The sequence below is a fragment of the Metopolophium dirhodum genome, chromosome 6, assembly GCF_019925205.1.
Source record: "Metopolophium dirhodum isolate CAU chromosome 6, ASM1992520v1, whole genome shotgun sequence".
In the NCBI taxonomy this organism is placed as follows: domain Eukaryota; kingdom Metazoa; phylum Arthropoda; class Insecta; order Hemiptera; family Aphididae; genus Metopolophium; species Metopolophium dirhodum.
In genome coordinates this window covers 8,730,071-8,748,557 of record NC_083565.1, presented here as the reverse complement: position 1 = coordinate 8,748,557, position 18,487 = coordinate 8,730,071, and the positions used below count along the sequence as shown (strand labels likewise).

Here is an 18,487-nt window from a genome sequence, read left to right as displayed (position 1 = left end):
CACATTTTCCATTATATATATTATATATACTATTTTTAAGACCATAATAGTCTCTTCGCGCGTTACTGTCATCTTATTGCGTAATTTTCATCCGTTCCATACAACACACCGAAGATTAATGTTATCGTATCAAAATATTCGCATATACCATTAATTAACTTAATTTTCGTGACAGAAATATTTGTATTAAACTTGAATTGTTTTTCAGTAATTTTAGTTACCTATCTGCTAAACTCTATAGGTAGGTACGTCTCATCGTCTATCTTAACATAAGATTATTTTAATTCCTTGTAATTATTTGTAAGCCTAAAATATGAGTTAGACATTTAAACAATGTATATAATATTATGTTCAATGTATTAATATATCATCTAAATTATAATGCATGTACTGTAGCCCGTTAATTGAGCTTAATATGAAATAAATATGAATAATATTTAATATGCCATTAAATAATTAATAATAATTACAATTAAATAAGAAAATATATTATCTGAAACAGCATCTAAAAGTGGTGATATAGGTCACTATCACGAAATACATCAGTAAGAACTTAATTTGATTGTTAGGTATATTATGTTATTTTCATATTTATTCGTATTATAGATTCTGAGAGGATCGATGAGTATTGAGTGTATATTTTGTCATAATGATGTGTTTTTTTATGCCCTCTGACGTTACCTTGAGGAGCAGTAAAAAAGCTTCGATTCTCAATTTTGAGGTAAGGTTTCTCTGAATACTTTTCAGAATAATCGATAAAAAAATGTAATACCTACAGTTTGCGACAATATTATGTTATATTTTAGCTAAAAACTTAACAATTTTAAATTTTTATACCAAAAAAGTACGATTAAAAAATGTAATACAAACATTCTCATAAATATTGTTCTTACTGTAAATAAAAAAAAAATGATCGACATTATTTTTATTTTATTTATCAAAAATTGTATTCTTTTTTATAGGTACTATTTTCGGATCGAATATATAATATAATATTTTATGTATATGAAGAAATTAAGAATAGATATTAAATGGTAGGAAATAACCAAACAACTCTTTATTAACATAGGTATAATCATCAAACATATTATAATGTATTTTGCGGTGAACGATACAATATAATACTATATATGTATACAGCATATTTAACTAGGTAGTAATATAATAATCTCTAACAAAATATAAAATAATAAAAACCACTGTTTAATGACGTTTTTACAAATTGCTTAGATTTGTGTAACTCTATAATATAATAATATACAGTACAACTGATATATTATACTGTATTGTCTATTTTGATAACTGGATATGCAATTAATGGAAGACTTGACTGCTATTATTCAACTTTATTCTGGCAGCACTAATTTAGTGGGCGCTACCTGCAACAGCAACTGTATAATGACCGTCCACCGATCTATATAATATATAAGAAAAAATTCGAATCAATGAAGATGTGTATACGGAATAATAATGATATAACACTGTCGTGTCTGAGCTGCCACAGTCAGTGCACACTTGGAATGACGCTCACCGATTATGCGGAATTTGTATCCCAGGCGTACGAACGGCACGTAAAATATCATCCCAGCTATCATAAACATCACCGAATACAGATATTCGATCTGAGGTTTATCTATTATGGGCGCTACCACCAAATAAAGGGAAATAACAAATATGATTAACGGAATGATTATGGGGACCTGAAAAAATAAAACATATTTCCATTAGTAAGTTATAGGTATGTCTGTTTATGAAATATTACTTATTGGGTACTTTGGTATTTGTTCTATATGCGTTTTACCCACCTGCCACTAATGTAGATTCCACCGAAAAAAATAATGTTCTAGTTCAAGGAACGTCAAAAACTATACTCATAATTCTGGCCAATTCGATTTTCACAGTCGAACGTGGTTAACTCGAAGTTGAAGTATATCGAAGAATTCGAGTTATCCAAGGATAATTCAACCATCGGATATTGTAAGAACCGGGGGGAAAGTTCAGGGTATCGACGATTTTGAGTTAAAGAAGTTCGAGTTAACCACGTTCGACTGTGTCATTATTAAAAAGGCAACTCAAAATACCTTCTGTTTGATTTATGTATCGTGTCTAATATTTTTAACGCAATTAGTTATTCGTTGGCAAATTATATAGTATTGGTACAATGGTAACTATATACTAACTAAATATTAACCTCCAAAATTTTTTTTTTTTGATATAGGTATTCACAATTTTTTTTGTTATTCCTTCTCAGATTTGGTAAGCAGACATTTGATATATTAGAATGGTTAGGATTGTCAATCCCCCCCTTGAATTTTACCTCGGTTGGCAATTTCACCAGTTCATTGAATTATACAAATTTTATAATTTATTATTATGATAAAGAACATTCACAATTTATTATTTATAATAAAAATCGATAAAATAAAAATCTGGTAATAAGTCACTATACATTTATAATTGAATAGTCCAAACCTAACCTATACCCTTTAGTCACCCGAATTATTTCGGTAGAATATCATCATATTGTTAGCCATGCATAAATAATATATTGAACTAAAGTCTTCGTGTTGCCGTCAGTTAGTCGTTTTTATTTATAATTTTTAATATTATAATTAAATATTAGGTATGTGTACTCACTTTATATGGTCTCGGCACGTCGGGTCTTGTGTAGCGCATCACTAGCAACGCTAACATGGCACTTCCGTAGAATATCCACGCCGTGAAACTGAAGAAGTCTATTAGAGAGTTGATCGTACCAGAGGCCACCATCACAATTGTTATGATCGACTAAAATCAAATAGTGGGCAACATCTCATTTGGTAACACGACGCCGAACGAGGCATTGGCGAATCCAGGGCTTAATTTCGGGAGGTGGGGGACATGGAGGGGACAAAAGTACGAAAAGTACATACATTTGCTACAAAATTGGCTAAATACAGTGTAAAACAAAGGGAAACTACGGTGATTTGGGGGGGGGGGGCAAATGCGCCCTTTGCCCTCCCCCTGGATCCGCCACTGGAACGAGGACATAATAAAATAGGGTAAAATTATATAGCGTCAAAAGATCATAAAAAAATACAATACGAGGAACGAACGAGCGACGGTGATTTAATATTACGTATACATTCTCGGATTTATTCGAAGGCAGGCCTGAGAATTTCGAGCGGGAAGAGTGATAAGAAAATAAGTCGATTGTCGCAAACGTCAATTATGCAAAACTGCGGCCGACATGCTATCAGCAAAAACGCTGTTGCGCGCTGTTTGAGTTTTGTCGCATTCTTCTTTTCCGAGATGCATTTTACTTTAACGTAGGTATACAGTACCTACGTACTAATGAAGGGCGACTATTTAATTTCAAATATCGTTAAATTTTCACTGATATTGTGTTAAAAAAATACCGAATCATTAATATTTTTTTAAAAGCATTTTACTGTATTACATTTTAAAAAACGATATGAAAACAAATTCGGTACCGCTGATCACCTGCACTATTACACAACGGTACGTTGCGCGATGGTAATATTAAAAACAGCCTATTCGTGAAATCGGACGCATGCATACCCCAAAATCTGTACCGTCACTCAGTCACTTACGTGAAATATGATGCTTGGCATGGGAGTGAGCTTTTTTATGTGAATGTACGACAGAACGTGCATCAGGTGTCCTTCGCGGCTGGCTGCGAAACATAGTCTTCCAGCGGCGAACAATGTGCCGTTGGCCGATCCGAAAGTGGATATAGTGATTGACAGCGGTATCACCCAGGCAATGGAGCCCAGTGCTCTGATTCCGAAAGTCTAATAATAAAACACAACGTTTCGATGTATTATAATATTATAGGTATAATAATAATTATAAGGCGAACAGACAGAAGGAGGGGAGGGCGTTCAATTAAAGTAGGCACTATAAGCACTATAAGCACATTGAATATTTTTTACACCAATCAAGTAAACTCTTAACACGTCTGTGCGCATAAGCATTGGTTATCATCATAAGATTTAAAAACAATAGTAATGTTAAGTTCAACGTAAACAAAGCACAAACGTTATCTCGAAAAACGTTATTTGAAATTTATTTATGTTACGTTTATTGCTTATTTTTAATCATTTATTATGATTAATGATATATTAAGTTTAATGATATTAGATTATTTTCGTTTTTTGATTTCGTTTATTTTTTTTTTTATTATTTTCCGTTATAACTTTTTGAAACCTATAGACAAACGTATTACATGAGAAGTGAATATTCCGAGTGTTAGTAACTTTTTTTACTATACACGTTTAGACTTTATACATACTTAAAGTTCTTAAATATCTTAAATGGTACTAATAAAAAACCATCGGAAAAATGTTCTTATTTCAAAGTAGAAGTTGTCATCATGTATTATGTGTGTGTTTGTGTTTGTGTGTGTGTATGTGTTTATACTGACCACAGCAACAGCTTCGTTTCGTACTATTTCGTCAGGTGACATAATGGTGAGGTACGCCACGTTCACCAACAAGTAACACATCGTCACCAATGGTATGCTAATGTATATCGCTTTTGGAATGTTCCTTAAAATTACAAAATGGAGTGATATTATATCGTTCACACATAGATTAACATAGTATATTATATTATTATATTATATTAAATTAGTATCTATAAAAGTTCATAGAACTCAAGAATTTGCAATAGGTAATAATAATTTATCATAATATAAAAATAGTCAACAACAATAATGAAAGTGTTAAAGCCGAAATGGCCGTTGTGTGTTGATAAGTATTTTATGATAACTTATGGTACTTCTTTTTGTAAATAATGGATCGTGATCTTTTCTTTTTTCTTATGACAAATATCTGAAATATCAGAGCAAAACCTCATCATCTTCTTCTTTTAGTAAAATAATTTCAAGATAATATCCGTATCAATTGTATCCAGTATAATAATTTTTAAAAACCATAAATACACGTGCACTTGTGAACTTCAGCACTTTAAAATATTGAAGACGGCTAAATGTTAAATAATGAAATATTTAATTATAAAATTCTAGATAGCAACGTAGAATCGTCTAGAATAAACCAAGATAACGCGAACGCAATCTTAGTTTGTGGTCCGCGTTTGTGATCCCTCAAGTGAAAAAATACCTTTACTGCGACAAATGTCCTCAAGTGGTATCTAAGGTGTGCTAAACGTAAATTGGCGAAGATCAAACAGGCTATATATTATATTATAACTATTAACTATTAGTTATTATATAGGTATTCAAGTTGCTACTTATAAATGTCCAAAAAAGAATTCAAATCACATCGACTTAGGTATTCTGGTATTCATCACACAGTTACTAAAAACGATACAATCATAGTTCAGCTACACACAACCATGTAAATTCATTATAATATGCATTTATTACTTCTGGATCTTAATTAAAGTTTATAGTTGAAGTTAAAGTTTGAATTAACATTTAACTAATTTATTTCGAACTTCAAAGCTGTTGTAATTAAACCCGACCACCTTCTGGCTACGTTTATCACGACCATGCATGGTCTTATATAAAACAATTTAACATTGCATAAACTATTAGATTCTTATCAATAAATTATCATAAGTGTACTTGGTAGGTACCTAATAAAAATAAATTACCTTATCTTATTTTCCTACTATAATATAATATAATATTTATGTTAATATATTTAATGTATGTATGCAGTTGTATATATAAGTACTATCAAGGTCGGTACCAGAGAAATATTTGAGGGGGGGGTCTTTCCCGGGAGCCAAGCCTGGGTACTGTTGTAATTATTAGTTACTGATTAATAATTACATCTACGTTGAGGTTTACGTTATATGTTATAATACTGTGTCATGGCAAATATATTATTTTATTTGGCCGGTGTCGACGTGTAAAGGTACCTGCTATTATTGTATAATATTATTATTACTTTGAAGGGTTTTTTATTTCTTCGGTGACGTAATTGAGATTGTTCCAACCATCGTACGCCCACAGTCCCGAGTAAAACGCCGTTGCCACGTCACCCATACTTGTGGTCGTGTTTTCAAAATAATTCCGAAAGTGTTCAGTACGTCCCTGGATGATCTTGTACACACCCCCGGCGACCACCACGAAAACAGCTACCAGCTTCGCAGCCGTAAACGCGTTTTGCACTCCGGTGGCCAAGTTTACGCTGTAGCAGTTTATGTAAGTGATGATCACTGGACAAACAAATAACATGAATAATTTGTTTTAAAGTCGCGTGACAATTTTTATCTTGTGCTTTTCAAAATGTAATAAAATTATAAACGGATGAAAGTCAACGTTTAACGGATACGTCTCGAGACCGATGAATAATATTTTGAAAAACGATAGGTACAATATTATACACCATCATCGGTACACATCATACTCGTCATGCACTAAACCCTTACCACCCACAGCCTTGTGTTATAGATTTTTTTTTTTATCAATTAGTGATATTGCATTATTACTTGGAAGTTGGAGAAACTTAAACATTCGAGTATGATCTCCAAGATGGAAACTTAAAATGTACATAATTATTTTAGTTTTACCATTATACTATTATAATTTATAAGATACCATTGATAAAAATATTACAATACAATACTAACTATAGTGCAGAATTGTAGAACTTTTAAGTACCTAGGTAAGGTCTATGTTTAACGGAGCATTAGAAAAAATTCAAAAACTACAATAAGTGGCATTAATAGTGCATGGAGATTTTTTAATAATTTTAACTCATTAAGCATCTAAATTCTAAATCATAATGTTAGGAATGTTACAAATTCGATGTAATTTTATTGTATTAGAGTATTTTAAGTATCGGCTCAATAGCGTATTATGCTATTTTATTTAAAAAATCGGCTCGTGAAAATTGTGTAAACGTCGACGAGAAACGGGTATCGAGAAAAGTCAAATATGTTATCGTAGAAACAAACTAATTAGTAAACAACGAGGATAGGTTACATTTGGCTTGAACTCACAAATAGACAGCACCGCGACGATCTTCACTACAAAATCTGAAGAACCACATTCGTCGACAAATGCCTCGACAGCATATTTGGCGAAACTCAGACATATTATAGCCACCTGTGACGGTTTGAGTATCAATGTGGATATCCAAGAAAACAGAAACGCAGGCATTGGTCCAAAGGCGTCCATTAGGTAGGCGTATTCGGCGCCAGAACTGGGGTTCATCGTACCCAGTTCCGCGTACGCTAAAGCTCCTGTGGGCGAATGAAATTCGAAAATATAATACAATTTTATAATAAAAGTTTTTGATTTTTTTTAAAATCCTTTTAAGGACACTCAAAAGTTAAAACAATCGTGTATGCTGGCATCGATTGCATACTTCCGTTTCAATTATTATATTTCCGAAAATAGTGTGACGAATGACGAACGTGTTCGGGTAAAAATACTTGTTGAAATGTTTAGTTTTAAAAATAGATGAAAAGCGACAGTTGTTTTTTACTATTTTTTTTTTTTTTGTTACTCAGGCATAGAAACTTAATTTAGATAATACGAACGTACCCAACAGTGACATGGCACCACATGCTGCCCATATGACAAAACTCAGGCCTATTGACCCAGTTCTGATCAGCAGTCCAGTAGGAGAAACGAATATTCCAGAACCTGTATATTAACGACAAAATATTGATAGTAAATGCGTTTATCAATTTATTAATCAATATCTGATAATAATTAATAACCATTCTTTTAACTGTTATCGATGTTTATTCAACGTCACAATAATTTGAAAAAATTAATGATGATATCATATTATCATGTACGCGGATGCACGAAATACAATATGTACTTTATAGAAAAAAAAGAATGATTTAATTTTTAATTTGTTTTGTATTTCTGAGATGGCATGGAATAAAATATTATTGTATATTATACAGTATAACAATATACTATATTATAAAATGTACTAACTACAGTTATACGCATATTGTGCACGCAAATAATAATAATAATATATTAAGAAGTTTTTAATTGGGTTAATTTATTATTGATGCTGTATACGATCAAGATGTGATACCAGCATGTGTTGTCTCTGTCTTACAAATGCGTAAAATAGCAAATTTTACGCTCAGCAGAACACGTGTAGCTCCGTTAATTAAAAAAATTAGAATGAATTGATCTCTTATAAAATCTAAAGGTAAGATTACTATCCAGTCAACCTCGTGGGCTTTTTATTACATTTTGATTTTCAAGTGAGTTACGAGTACCTACTTTAAGATGTACAAACAATTTACAATTTTAAAATACTCATAACTCGCTTTAAAATTAAAATATAATAAAAAACCTAAGAGGTTGCCGAAGTAATAATCTTACCTATAGATTTTATAGGAGGTAAATTCACTCTAATATTTAAACTAACGGAGCTACACGTGTTCTGCTGAGTGTAGAATTTGGTATGTTACGCACTTGTAAGACGGAGACAACACATGCGCACGTCCTCTTAAATGTAATATGTAAAATGTAATATAATATATTATACGCATTTCCTGCTGTATACTCGTATTTTAATTTTTCAGTCAAAAACGTTTCCGTGAAATTTCTAGTTTCTGGATCGTAGTATTTTGCCGATTAGTAATCTAATTAATTTCAGGAAGGGCTCCATGAAAACGGATAACGAGATTTCCTTTCTACTATAATTACAATAATAATAATAATAATAATAAAAATAATAATAATATAATTATTATAAACAATATACATAATAATTATTGTGTTATTATCATTCGTCGGTATTTGCGACTAAAAAATAATAATACATTAAATGCAAAAAGCGTTTTACAGAGTAAACGCGTTAATAAAACCAATATATTATTATTAATATTTATTATTATAACAGCCAATCTTGGTTGACCGTTAACAAGTGCACCTATATTGTAAGTAGGTAATTGAAAACTTTTAATAGCATGTCAGTTATAACTTATAACCGCACAGAATTTCAATTTAAAATCTAAAAGTAATTACCAAACTGTATATATTATTATTATTATTATTATAATGTAATCTAAAGCCAGAAGCTCTTTTACTATAATATAATAGCATAAATCTATACATCATACTGCATATGTAGTCTATGTCGGGAGTCGTGACATCAAATTAATTTAACGTCACAACAATTTGCAGTGCTGCACAGTGCACCTACAGCAGTGCGATTTACAAAAATATTCATACATTTTAACTACATCTGAATAAAAATTAATTAAATTTTTCATTAAATTGTATACAATTTTGTACATAAGCTTGTAGCTGGTTAAATTGACTTACGCCATACACATAATATATACTCATTACTCATAAATTAATGTATATACCATACTAGGCACAGTTGGAATTATTATCGACTAAAATATGTTATATAGGAATCGTATATTAGAAAATCATAAATATTCGACTACTTGTACCTAGCTATAGTATATTATATTGTTATCTTTAAATCGTCGTCCGTCATAGATTATAATAAATAATAATAAGCATTCGTGAATCAGGAGGTTCTCCACCTTGTTGAAACTGTTCAGTACTAAGCAGATAATCTAACTAGTATTTTATTTTTTATTTTATGAAGTAGTTGAGTGAAGAAATTTTGACTTAACATAGAAATGTTATTATTATGAAGAGTAATTCACCAAATTGCAAACAGTTGCCCACCCCCATTATTTCCTTAAATAATTAATTAATTGAAATTCTGATTTTTAGTATTTTTAATTACCTACACAAAATATAAAATACATGTAGGTAATGCACTAATACCTATTCGATCTAGTATTTAATTTTTATTATACTTGGACCAATTTTACAAATTAATATTAATTGCTAACATTTTTAAATCGTGAAAGCATCCATACATCCCAAACCCGTTATCATAGATATATTATCATTAGCACACAAATTTAAATAAGTACCTCAAAAACGCAAATTTTGATTTTGATACGTCAAAACTTTTAGTAATACTACTAATTAAGGAAATTGTTATTTAAGAACAAAAGTTTGTATCTCCACAGGACACTCTTTAAGTAGTACAAAATATCTCAATTATTTGAAAATATAATAGTTAAGCTTAAGAATATTCAAAAATTCAAGCAGTCAGATTTTAAATAACTGGATAAAAAAAGGGGGTGAGCATGCTTGGCGTATCATTCTGTACATTGTTATTTTAATATAATATTGTAATGCAGTCAAACTGATACGATGTATGTTAAACAAAGCATGGGCTGGAGCAGGTGATTCAAAATATTCGGGAAAAGTTTTCGGGCCACCAAAATCCAATGTGCATATTTGTTTAAACAAAGAAAGTAAAAGCAAAATAAAAAATGTAATCAAAACCTCATTTAATTCACCATGAAAATTATAATTTAAAAAATAAAGTTCTTGTCTGTGGGTCACATAAAATACGTCCGTGGGCCACCCAATTGGTGAACCCTGGCCAAGAGGTGTCAGTTAACTACAACAAATATATTTTAACGAACTTTTAAAGGATTAGAAAAAAAAATTGTAGTGGTATTATTATATTGGTTTACTATTGCTTACCGATCATCGTGCCCACAATTAGAGCCACCCCACTGAAGAGTCCCACCCGTCTCTCGAGGTAAAGAGTGTCTCCCTTAGTTGATAGCTTCCGCGCCAACATGTTTTTTCCGTTGCCAGCAGTTTCGCCATCTCCGTCGCCACCGTCATCATCGTTCGTGTCGTTGTTGTTGTTGAACCCTATAAGACATAATGCATGGATGAGACAACTCGTGAATATGCCGAACGCAATTATTTTTTTTGTCGTCGGCGACGTTTTTGTTTATTTCAATACGATATAATATTATTATAATATCCTCGTTGTACGTGTATTATACAGACGATATAACAGAGAATAATAATAATAATAATAATAATAATAGTAATGTGTATAGGTATAATAATATAGTTATACGAGGATGGAAAATGGCAAACGGATAACGCAAAGTGGTCGATTGCTTTAAATGTTTTCCTTTCACTCGTCGTTCGATCGCGATTATCGCGTGGATATTGAATGCCATCGGAATGTAGGTGGTAGGTATGGAATGATAAATTCAAATGCTTCCTTCCAATATTTCCATTAGTGTCAATAACGCCCGGGCACGGATATCGTCGGTACACAATATAGTTTATTGTGAAATGACACTTGGCGTACAACGCACTCGGAAACGTATCTATATAGATATTTAGGTACCAGCTGAATGTAGCCTTGCCTAACCCTCCGTATATCATGTAAGTTCAATAAAACGAATATTGAATAAAAAAAAAATGTAGGGAGGCACAACTATTACCGCATATAGTATTATGTATAGTGAGTTGGTAGCTATTTATTTTTTTTCGTGCAATGGTACGTCGAGCGATCGTATTTTGCAGGTGTTTGATGAAATGCCAACGGTTTATGAACCGCTGTGCATTAATGAGAAAACATCGTTTCGACGTTCTGGATTACGATGCATATAGGTTTGGCTCTATTGCTCTATAGGCATGTAAGACAGTGTTTTTACATTTATCATCTTCGTACCTACTTGAAAATATAATTCGTATAAGATCGATAAAGTTATACGCACCTCAGTATTATTTCTTGGCATTTAATACATTTTTGAGAATTTATTATAATTATATAATAATATGTAAATTAATTCTTTAGGTCTTAGTATACTAAACTTCAATGAGAGGTACCGTTTCGTTACAATATTATATTTCTTTGAATAATATTTTTTCACTGCATGACAAAACGTGTACAAAATTACATGATAATAAAACAACAGTATACGCTATACTTTATGTAGGTGAAATTGCGTTAAAAATTCTAACATGAATTTAAATTAAACATATTATAATATTAAGAATATTACACTTGTGTTGTCTAACTTTGCTGGAAAATATTTTAAACTTTTGACTGAAAAAAAGCGAAACATCAAAAATAAAACTTTTAAGTTCTTCTGTATAGTGTAAGATTACTTTATGTAAACGTATTGTTAAAATTGTATTGCAAAACATTTTTTTTATAACATTGATAAAAATGTATTACATAAAAAAAATCAACAACAACAAAGGATAATCATATTGTTGCGTCAAACTAAAATCCGAGGATTGAAGAGTATGCGGATTAAAATAATGATAAGGAACGCGGATGGCTTAACGGAATTTAATTAAGGCGGTCCAACTCTATATTATAATAATTGCATTAATGGGTAGGTACCAGCTACCTAGTATATTGTTATATTCACGAGTAATACAATACGACGGTCCGGATGTTTTTACTCGTGCAATTCGTTCGAGCGCATCTTTCATATAATATATTACGACTTTATAGACTATATTCTAAAGACTTGTAATAATAATAATAATAATAATAATAATATATAATGTTGAGCGTATACATTATACACTATATATAGTATATATAGTGTACGCTAGGTAGGCATAGGTACCTATAAAACAATGATTATTACATGTGCTCGACGACTCTTAATGGCACAGCGCAGTGGCGAATAATTATTTATTCATCAGTCACCAATCAACATTATTACTGCATATGTCATAATATTTTATCCTTTGCGTGCCTCTACATATTTTTCGATCAACGGGATTTCGTTTACCCGACGTCTAAAAGTCTCAGAATCAACCGTCTAGGAGCATACATTTATAGTGTCATACCTCCCCTGCGCACGTATACCGAGGTTATTCCGTAAAAGGCTTCTACAGTCTGTGCAATTTTAATATTATATAATATTATATTTAAAATATATGTTCTTAGAATGTATTTATATTCGCGTTTACATTTTTTTTTTGAAAGGCTTGCACTGTACACACATAACGTCACGATAACATTATAATTCTGTACCTATACACACGGAATAAGTAACGCGTATGATGCATATTTCATAGAGTGTATTATATTATATTATAATATAATATAATCATAATAGTACGCACGGGGTGATATTTTTTTTCGTTAACCCACTGGAAACATCCGGACGTTATTTTATTTTATTTTGGATTTTTTTTTTTTTGAACTTTTAAGGATGTACTTATGCATATTTTTGTCGTAATTAAAATGTTTTATACCCTTTAGAATGAACTAATACATAGCCGGATATACGACTGCGAATTAAAATTAAAAAAAATCATTCTGTGTTCTACATCGCCACGCGGAATTAGGGAAAAAGATTTTTTCGTCATATTGAACAGTATTATATTCTTCATTAATATTTATTATTATATTGTTTGGTGCCTGGACTCGGGAGGGATGTTTTATAGTTGCACCAAATAGTTTGGACTAGCTACAACTACTAATACTAATATACTACTGCTAAGTGCTATTGTCTACAACTACTAGCTACTAAAAGTTACTATATGTTATTTTTGTTTTAATGTAATATGAATAATATTTAAAAGGTACTCGTATGCAATGATGAATCGATTGCGCTATATGAGTTATGCTAAAAATATAATCAAAATAATCAAATAATATTAATTTGTTCGAAATCGAAACGTCCATCACTATAATATTATGTATTGTAACAGTTAATATTATTATAATAATATATAAATTAATGTCGTAACGTAGCTAGGTACTTTATAAATATAATATGCACATAATATATAATATTAAGGTATAAACTATATAAAGTGGCTATGTGAAAACGTCGCATATAATATACCGGTGAATCGGCACACTTCTGTTAATTGTTATGATTTTATTTACACATGTATGTATTTCATTAACACAACCGACAAACGGTATTATTACACGTCCTAATATTATAATGAAGTACAATAATTGATGTATAATATACAACATGGTAATGATTAAAAAAGATAATACAGTTGTAGTGAAACTTCCATTTAACGAAACATTTTCGAGGACAAAATGTATTTAATTTTGTATTTTAACAAATTTCTCTGTAATACCTACGATTTTTTTTTTTTTTGTTGCCCAAGATACGAAATACTTGCGATAATATCATACAGGTATATCATGTTAAACGTACCTATATTATTTCGCGTGGACTTTGAAAACGTTATACAGACGACGAAAACGCGGGGGCGTGGGTGGCGTGGACGTGGCGCGGCATTAGATTTTTCGTTAAAAAAAATTTTTTGACGGGTTTTCGTAATGATGGATTTTTAAAGATTTTTTTTTTCATACTAACCATGTGACGTTTGCAGGTTTCGTAGCATTTCAAGTCGGACGTGCAAGCGACAGTGGTCGACTCGGCGTTTATTGCGCGACCAGACATGACACACTGGGCAGCAGACTGAGGGGCGACCCAGCGCGTGTAATATTGTTATTACAGCCGTAACCGCCGCCGCCCGCAGCGTGTCGAGCGCGCCGCCGTGTACGTAAACGGCGGCGTAACGTCAGCGGCGGCGGCGGCGGCATTTTTTCCGCCGGATTTCCTCTCACTCGTTTTTCCATTTGGGCGGCAAAACGCCGTTTTATCGACACATGCGCCGCGCTCGGCGTCCGCTAGACATCGCGCGAGTTCCACCCGCACACCACCCACCGACCGCACGCGACTAGACAGTCTGCCATTACGATAATAATATGAATTCATAATAGATATTATTATTATTATTATTATTATCATCATCATCATTATCATTATCACATTGTTGTCCCGCGCGTGATATAATTGAAATATGAAAAACGCTCATTTCTCCAGAGTCCGTCTCCGGTGCGCATCAGTCTCTTCGCATCGAGTGGGTAGCACCAATGTTATATCGTATGGCCGTGGAGTAACTACGGGAATTTATGTGGATGATAATATTATATTATAATATTTATCATGTTTCTATCGCCATTAATAGTCGAGACATGTCCTGTAAACTTTAGAGGTAAAAACATCGCAATAAAGATTTTAGTGTCTCACGCTTCTTATGTGTTTGAGATTATCCAGCGAACTTCGATAATAATATAGCACGATATAATCGTGATACATCGATGCATATGATTATAAAAAATGTCATAAGAATAAGGCAAATTTTGGTTTTTTTTACCGCTTGTGACAAAACATATGAAATCACCCCCACAAAATGGTCTTGGTTTCACCACTGCCGTAGAGTCGCATCTTGTGCGATGTATAATATATATATATATTATATACATAATACTGTAGCGGCTTTTAGTTAGTGCGCGTGCGTGTCATTACTGCTCCAATAATCCAAGTATCGACTGTAGCGCGGATCGCTGTACAGCCCCATACGATGATTCAACGGTTTATGTTGTCAGCTAAATTATATCAACGATATCTGAAGGACACCGATTTTAAAGCATCCATATAGTTATATTTGTTCTGCGACCCTGGCTACAATACTCACAGCGATCGCGACGTGACCTCCAGAAACTCAGGCCCGGATTAATGGTTATACTATGTGCCGCTCTGGAGCAATATATTATGTCATTGCTACCCCTGATCAATATTGGGACATTTAAGACTATTATAATGTACCAGCTCTATAGGTAAATAAATATTTTTAGTTCTCTTTTCGCTGTACAATCTTAGACATTAAAGATTTCTCTTTTCATTGTTTCTTATTTGATAATATATGGACATATTATGGTATTAGTATATATTACGGGGTTGTGGATATATATTTTAGATTCTGAGCGAAGCAATGAATGTATTGATTTTACAATGATGCGTGTTTTTTTTTAAATTTTTTTTTTATTTTTGAGTCTGTCATCACCTTTTAGGACAGTAAAAGTGCTTGGATTTTCTTCAACAGTAAATTTTATGGTAAGAAAGTGAATCTAGTTGGTACTTTGGGGGTCAAAAGTAAAAATTTCCCAGTAGTTTTCAAAAGCGACGTGAAAAACAAGAGAAAAATTAAGGAAAAACGGGAATTTTTACGTAAAATCTGTTTTCGAGAAAATCGATTTTGGTTTTTGGTGTAACTCTAAAACAAATGACCGTAGGGACATGAAATTTTGACTGAATGTTTATAATTGCATTTCCTATACACCATAACATTTTCCTTATATTTTGACTTATTTTGAGCTGTTTACGGACATTGTCAATTTCCATTTTTTTTTTGGTTTTTTTCTATAAATATCAATAAAATTTTACCTGTTGAGTAAAAAAGTTTGAAAATTTAATAGGAGGCTCCTAGATTATTATTTCAAAGGCAGATGAAAAAAATTAAAAATCCTTAGTCACAGTTTTTATTTATAAGCATTTAAAGTTCAAATTTTGACAAAATACGGAAAAATCACAAAAATTAGATAATATTTTGAGTTGAGAATTCATAAAAATTTTTCTTTTTAAATTTAAGATTTGAAAATGTAATAAAAGATTACTCATAAGTTTGTCTACTTTTATCAAAAAAAAAATGTCTGCAAGAAATTTAAATTAAATTTTTATGAGCGTCTGAAATTTATATTTTTACAACATTTGATATTCACTCGATTTCTTATGTAACAATTTTCTTATTTTATTGTAATTAAAAAACGAATGACTGTAGATACTTGAAAATTTTACTGAATGTTTATATTAGCATTTTCTATACACCATACAATTTCGAAAATATTTTGATGCTTTTTGAGCTGTTTACGGACATTGTAAGTTTTCAATTTTTTTAGTTTTTTTTTCTATAAATATCAATAAAATTTTATTTGTTGGGTAAAAAAGCGTGAATAATTCAGATCAATAATGACATATTAATGTTTTTAGATTCTGGGTGGAGCCATGACTAAATTGATTTTACCATAATATTATGCGTATTATTTTATTTTAGTGTGAAACTATGAACAGACTGTATAGTAGAAAAATGTTTCGATCTTAAGCTTCAGAGTGGTTTCTGATAGCAAATTAGGCATCGACACTTTGTTTTAAGAGGGGGAAGGGTAAAAAAAAACTAAAAGGAAAAACAGAAATTGTTTGCGCAAAACCAGACGTGCGTGAAGTTGGTACCCCGACACCCGCCGATCAGATTTCGACCAAATCGATTTTGTTTTTTCATTGATTTTCATAATTAAATCGTAGAAATTCGAAAATGCTGCTATAAGTGTTAACTTAATCTAATGCGAAATTATAATACCAACCTATAGTCATATTCGCAATCATTTTTATCAAAAACTGTATTATTATACCATTGAGTATACTCAATGGTTATACTTGTGAGTTAAGAGGTATTATGACTTATATGATTTATACTCAATCATATTACTATTATTGTCACATAACGTAAACGCTATATTCATAATTCATAGTATGTTATATACGTGCTACGCAAATTTATTACATTTTTCACTCTGTAAATTATTGTACAACTTTCAAAACTCACATAGGGTAAAAAGTGATCTTTGAGTGCAGCGTGGATACCTACCTGTTACAAGATTTGTTCAGATTAGAATAATATAACTCAAGTCAATAATTACCTATATAGAAAATATGGTATCGGTACTCGAGGCACATATACCGGGTAGGGGTTTAAGGGTTCAAATTCAAACTTCCCCCAGAAATGTTTTCAAACAATATTAATTTTTGACGTGCAGCTAATAGCTATATTATGTAAAATATAATTTTAAATTTGTTTTAAATATTATTTTGTTTAAACAATATTCGACTATATTGACGTTTGCATGTTCACATTACGTATACATATTATTTACAATCCTTGCACAGTTTATATACCTATCCGTATCTTGCCGTATCCGTCGGTGTTATGCTTTATTTTATGATTTATTTAGCAGTTTTCGTCGCGTTTAGTGTTTGATGGTTTAAATATTTTTTGGAACATAATATAATAATTATACTCGAGTAGCGTTTATACTGTACGTCGGTATGGTCATTAATAATATTATACTCTCCATAAAAAATATATAAATATATATTTTAACGATTTTTAGTCGTTGAATCTGTAAAAATTGATTTCTGCACTAGACATGAAAAATGAAGAAACAATAATTTTTTGTGTACCTATTCAAAAAGTATTTTTATTAATTGAACAAAATAAACGTCGTCCACATTTATACTAACGTCGTAACGTTAGTATAAGTTACTAATAAGTATAGTAAATACATAATTTTTAAATACATGGTTCAAAAACGAAAAGGTGAACATATCATTTTGGAAAAAACGAAATTAGTTAGTGGAAAAAGTAGAGCAAAGTTGCTATTATTAACATTCTATAAGTAGATGATATGTGGTTTTTAAAAGGGGAAAACAATTTTGATAAAAAGAAGATAAGTTATTTGAAAAAAATAGCACAAAGCGGCTATTATTAACATTTCATGTGTGCACGATTTTTAAAGCCTAAAAGGGGGGGGGGGCAAACAATTTAGAACAATATAAAAATCGAAAAAATACAAGACAGGTATAATATTAAATGAGAATATTGAACACTCCAGACATGAGACACGATAAACCGGGAGGGGAGAATGCGAGATGGCGAATATGGGTGCGGATATGACTTAGTGTCTTAGGCCACTCTGGTCCTCTCTGTCACGTTCTCAGGACCGGT

General features: G+C 31.5%; 1 protein-coding gene across 1 annotated transcript; it reads right to left on the bottom strand.

Annotated features, from left to right (window-relative positions):
* Positions 1–1,054: 1,054 nt before the first annotated feature.
* LOC132947311 (b(0,+)-type amino acid transporter 1) lies at positions 1,055–14,329 on the bottom strand. Its single transcript, XM_061017572.1, has 10 exons — positions 14,176–14,329; positions 10,541–10,717; positions 7,523–7,624; positions 6,976–7,218; positions 5,919–6,189; positions 4,427–4,550; positions 3,594–3,794; positions 2,638–2,787; positions 1,532–1,700; positions 1,055–1,414 (listed from the first exon to the last, which is right to left on the bottom strand). Exons 1-10 carry the CDS (start codon positions 14,201–14,203, stop codon positions 1,347–1,349), a joined length of 1,533 nt encoding a protein of 510 aa, XP_060873555.1. The 5' UTR covers positions 14,204–14,329; the 3' UTR covers positions 1,055–1,346.
* Positions 14,330–18,487: the final 4,158 nt, after the last annotated feature.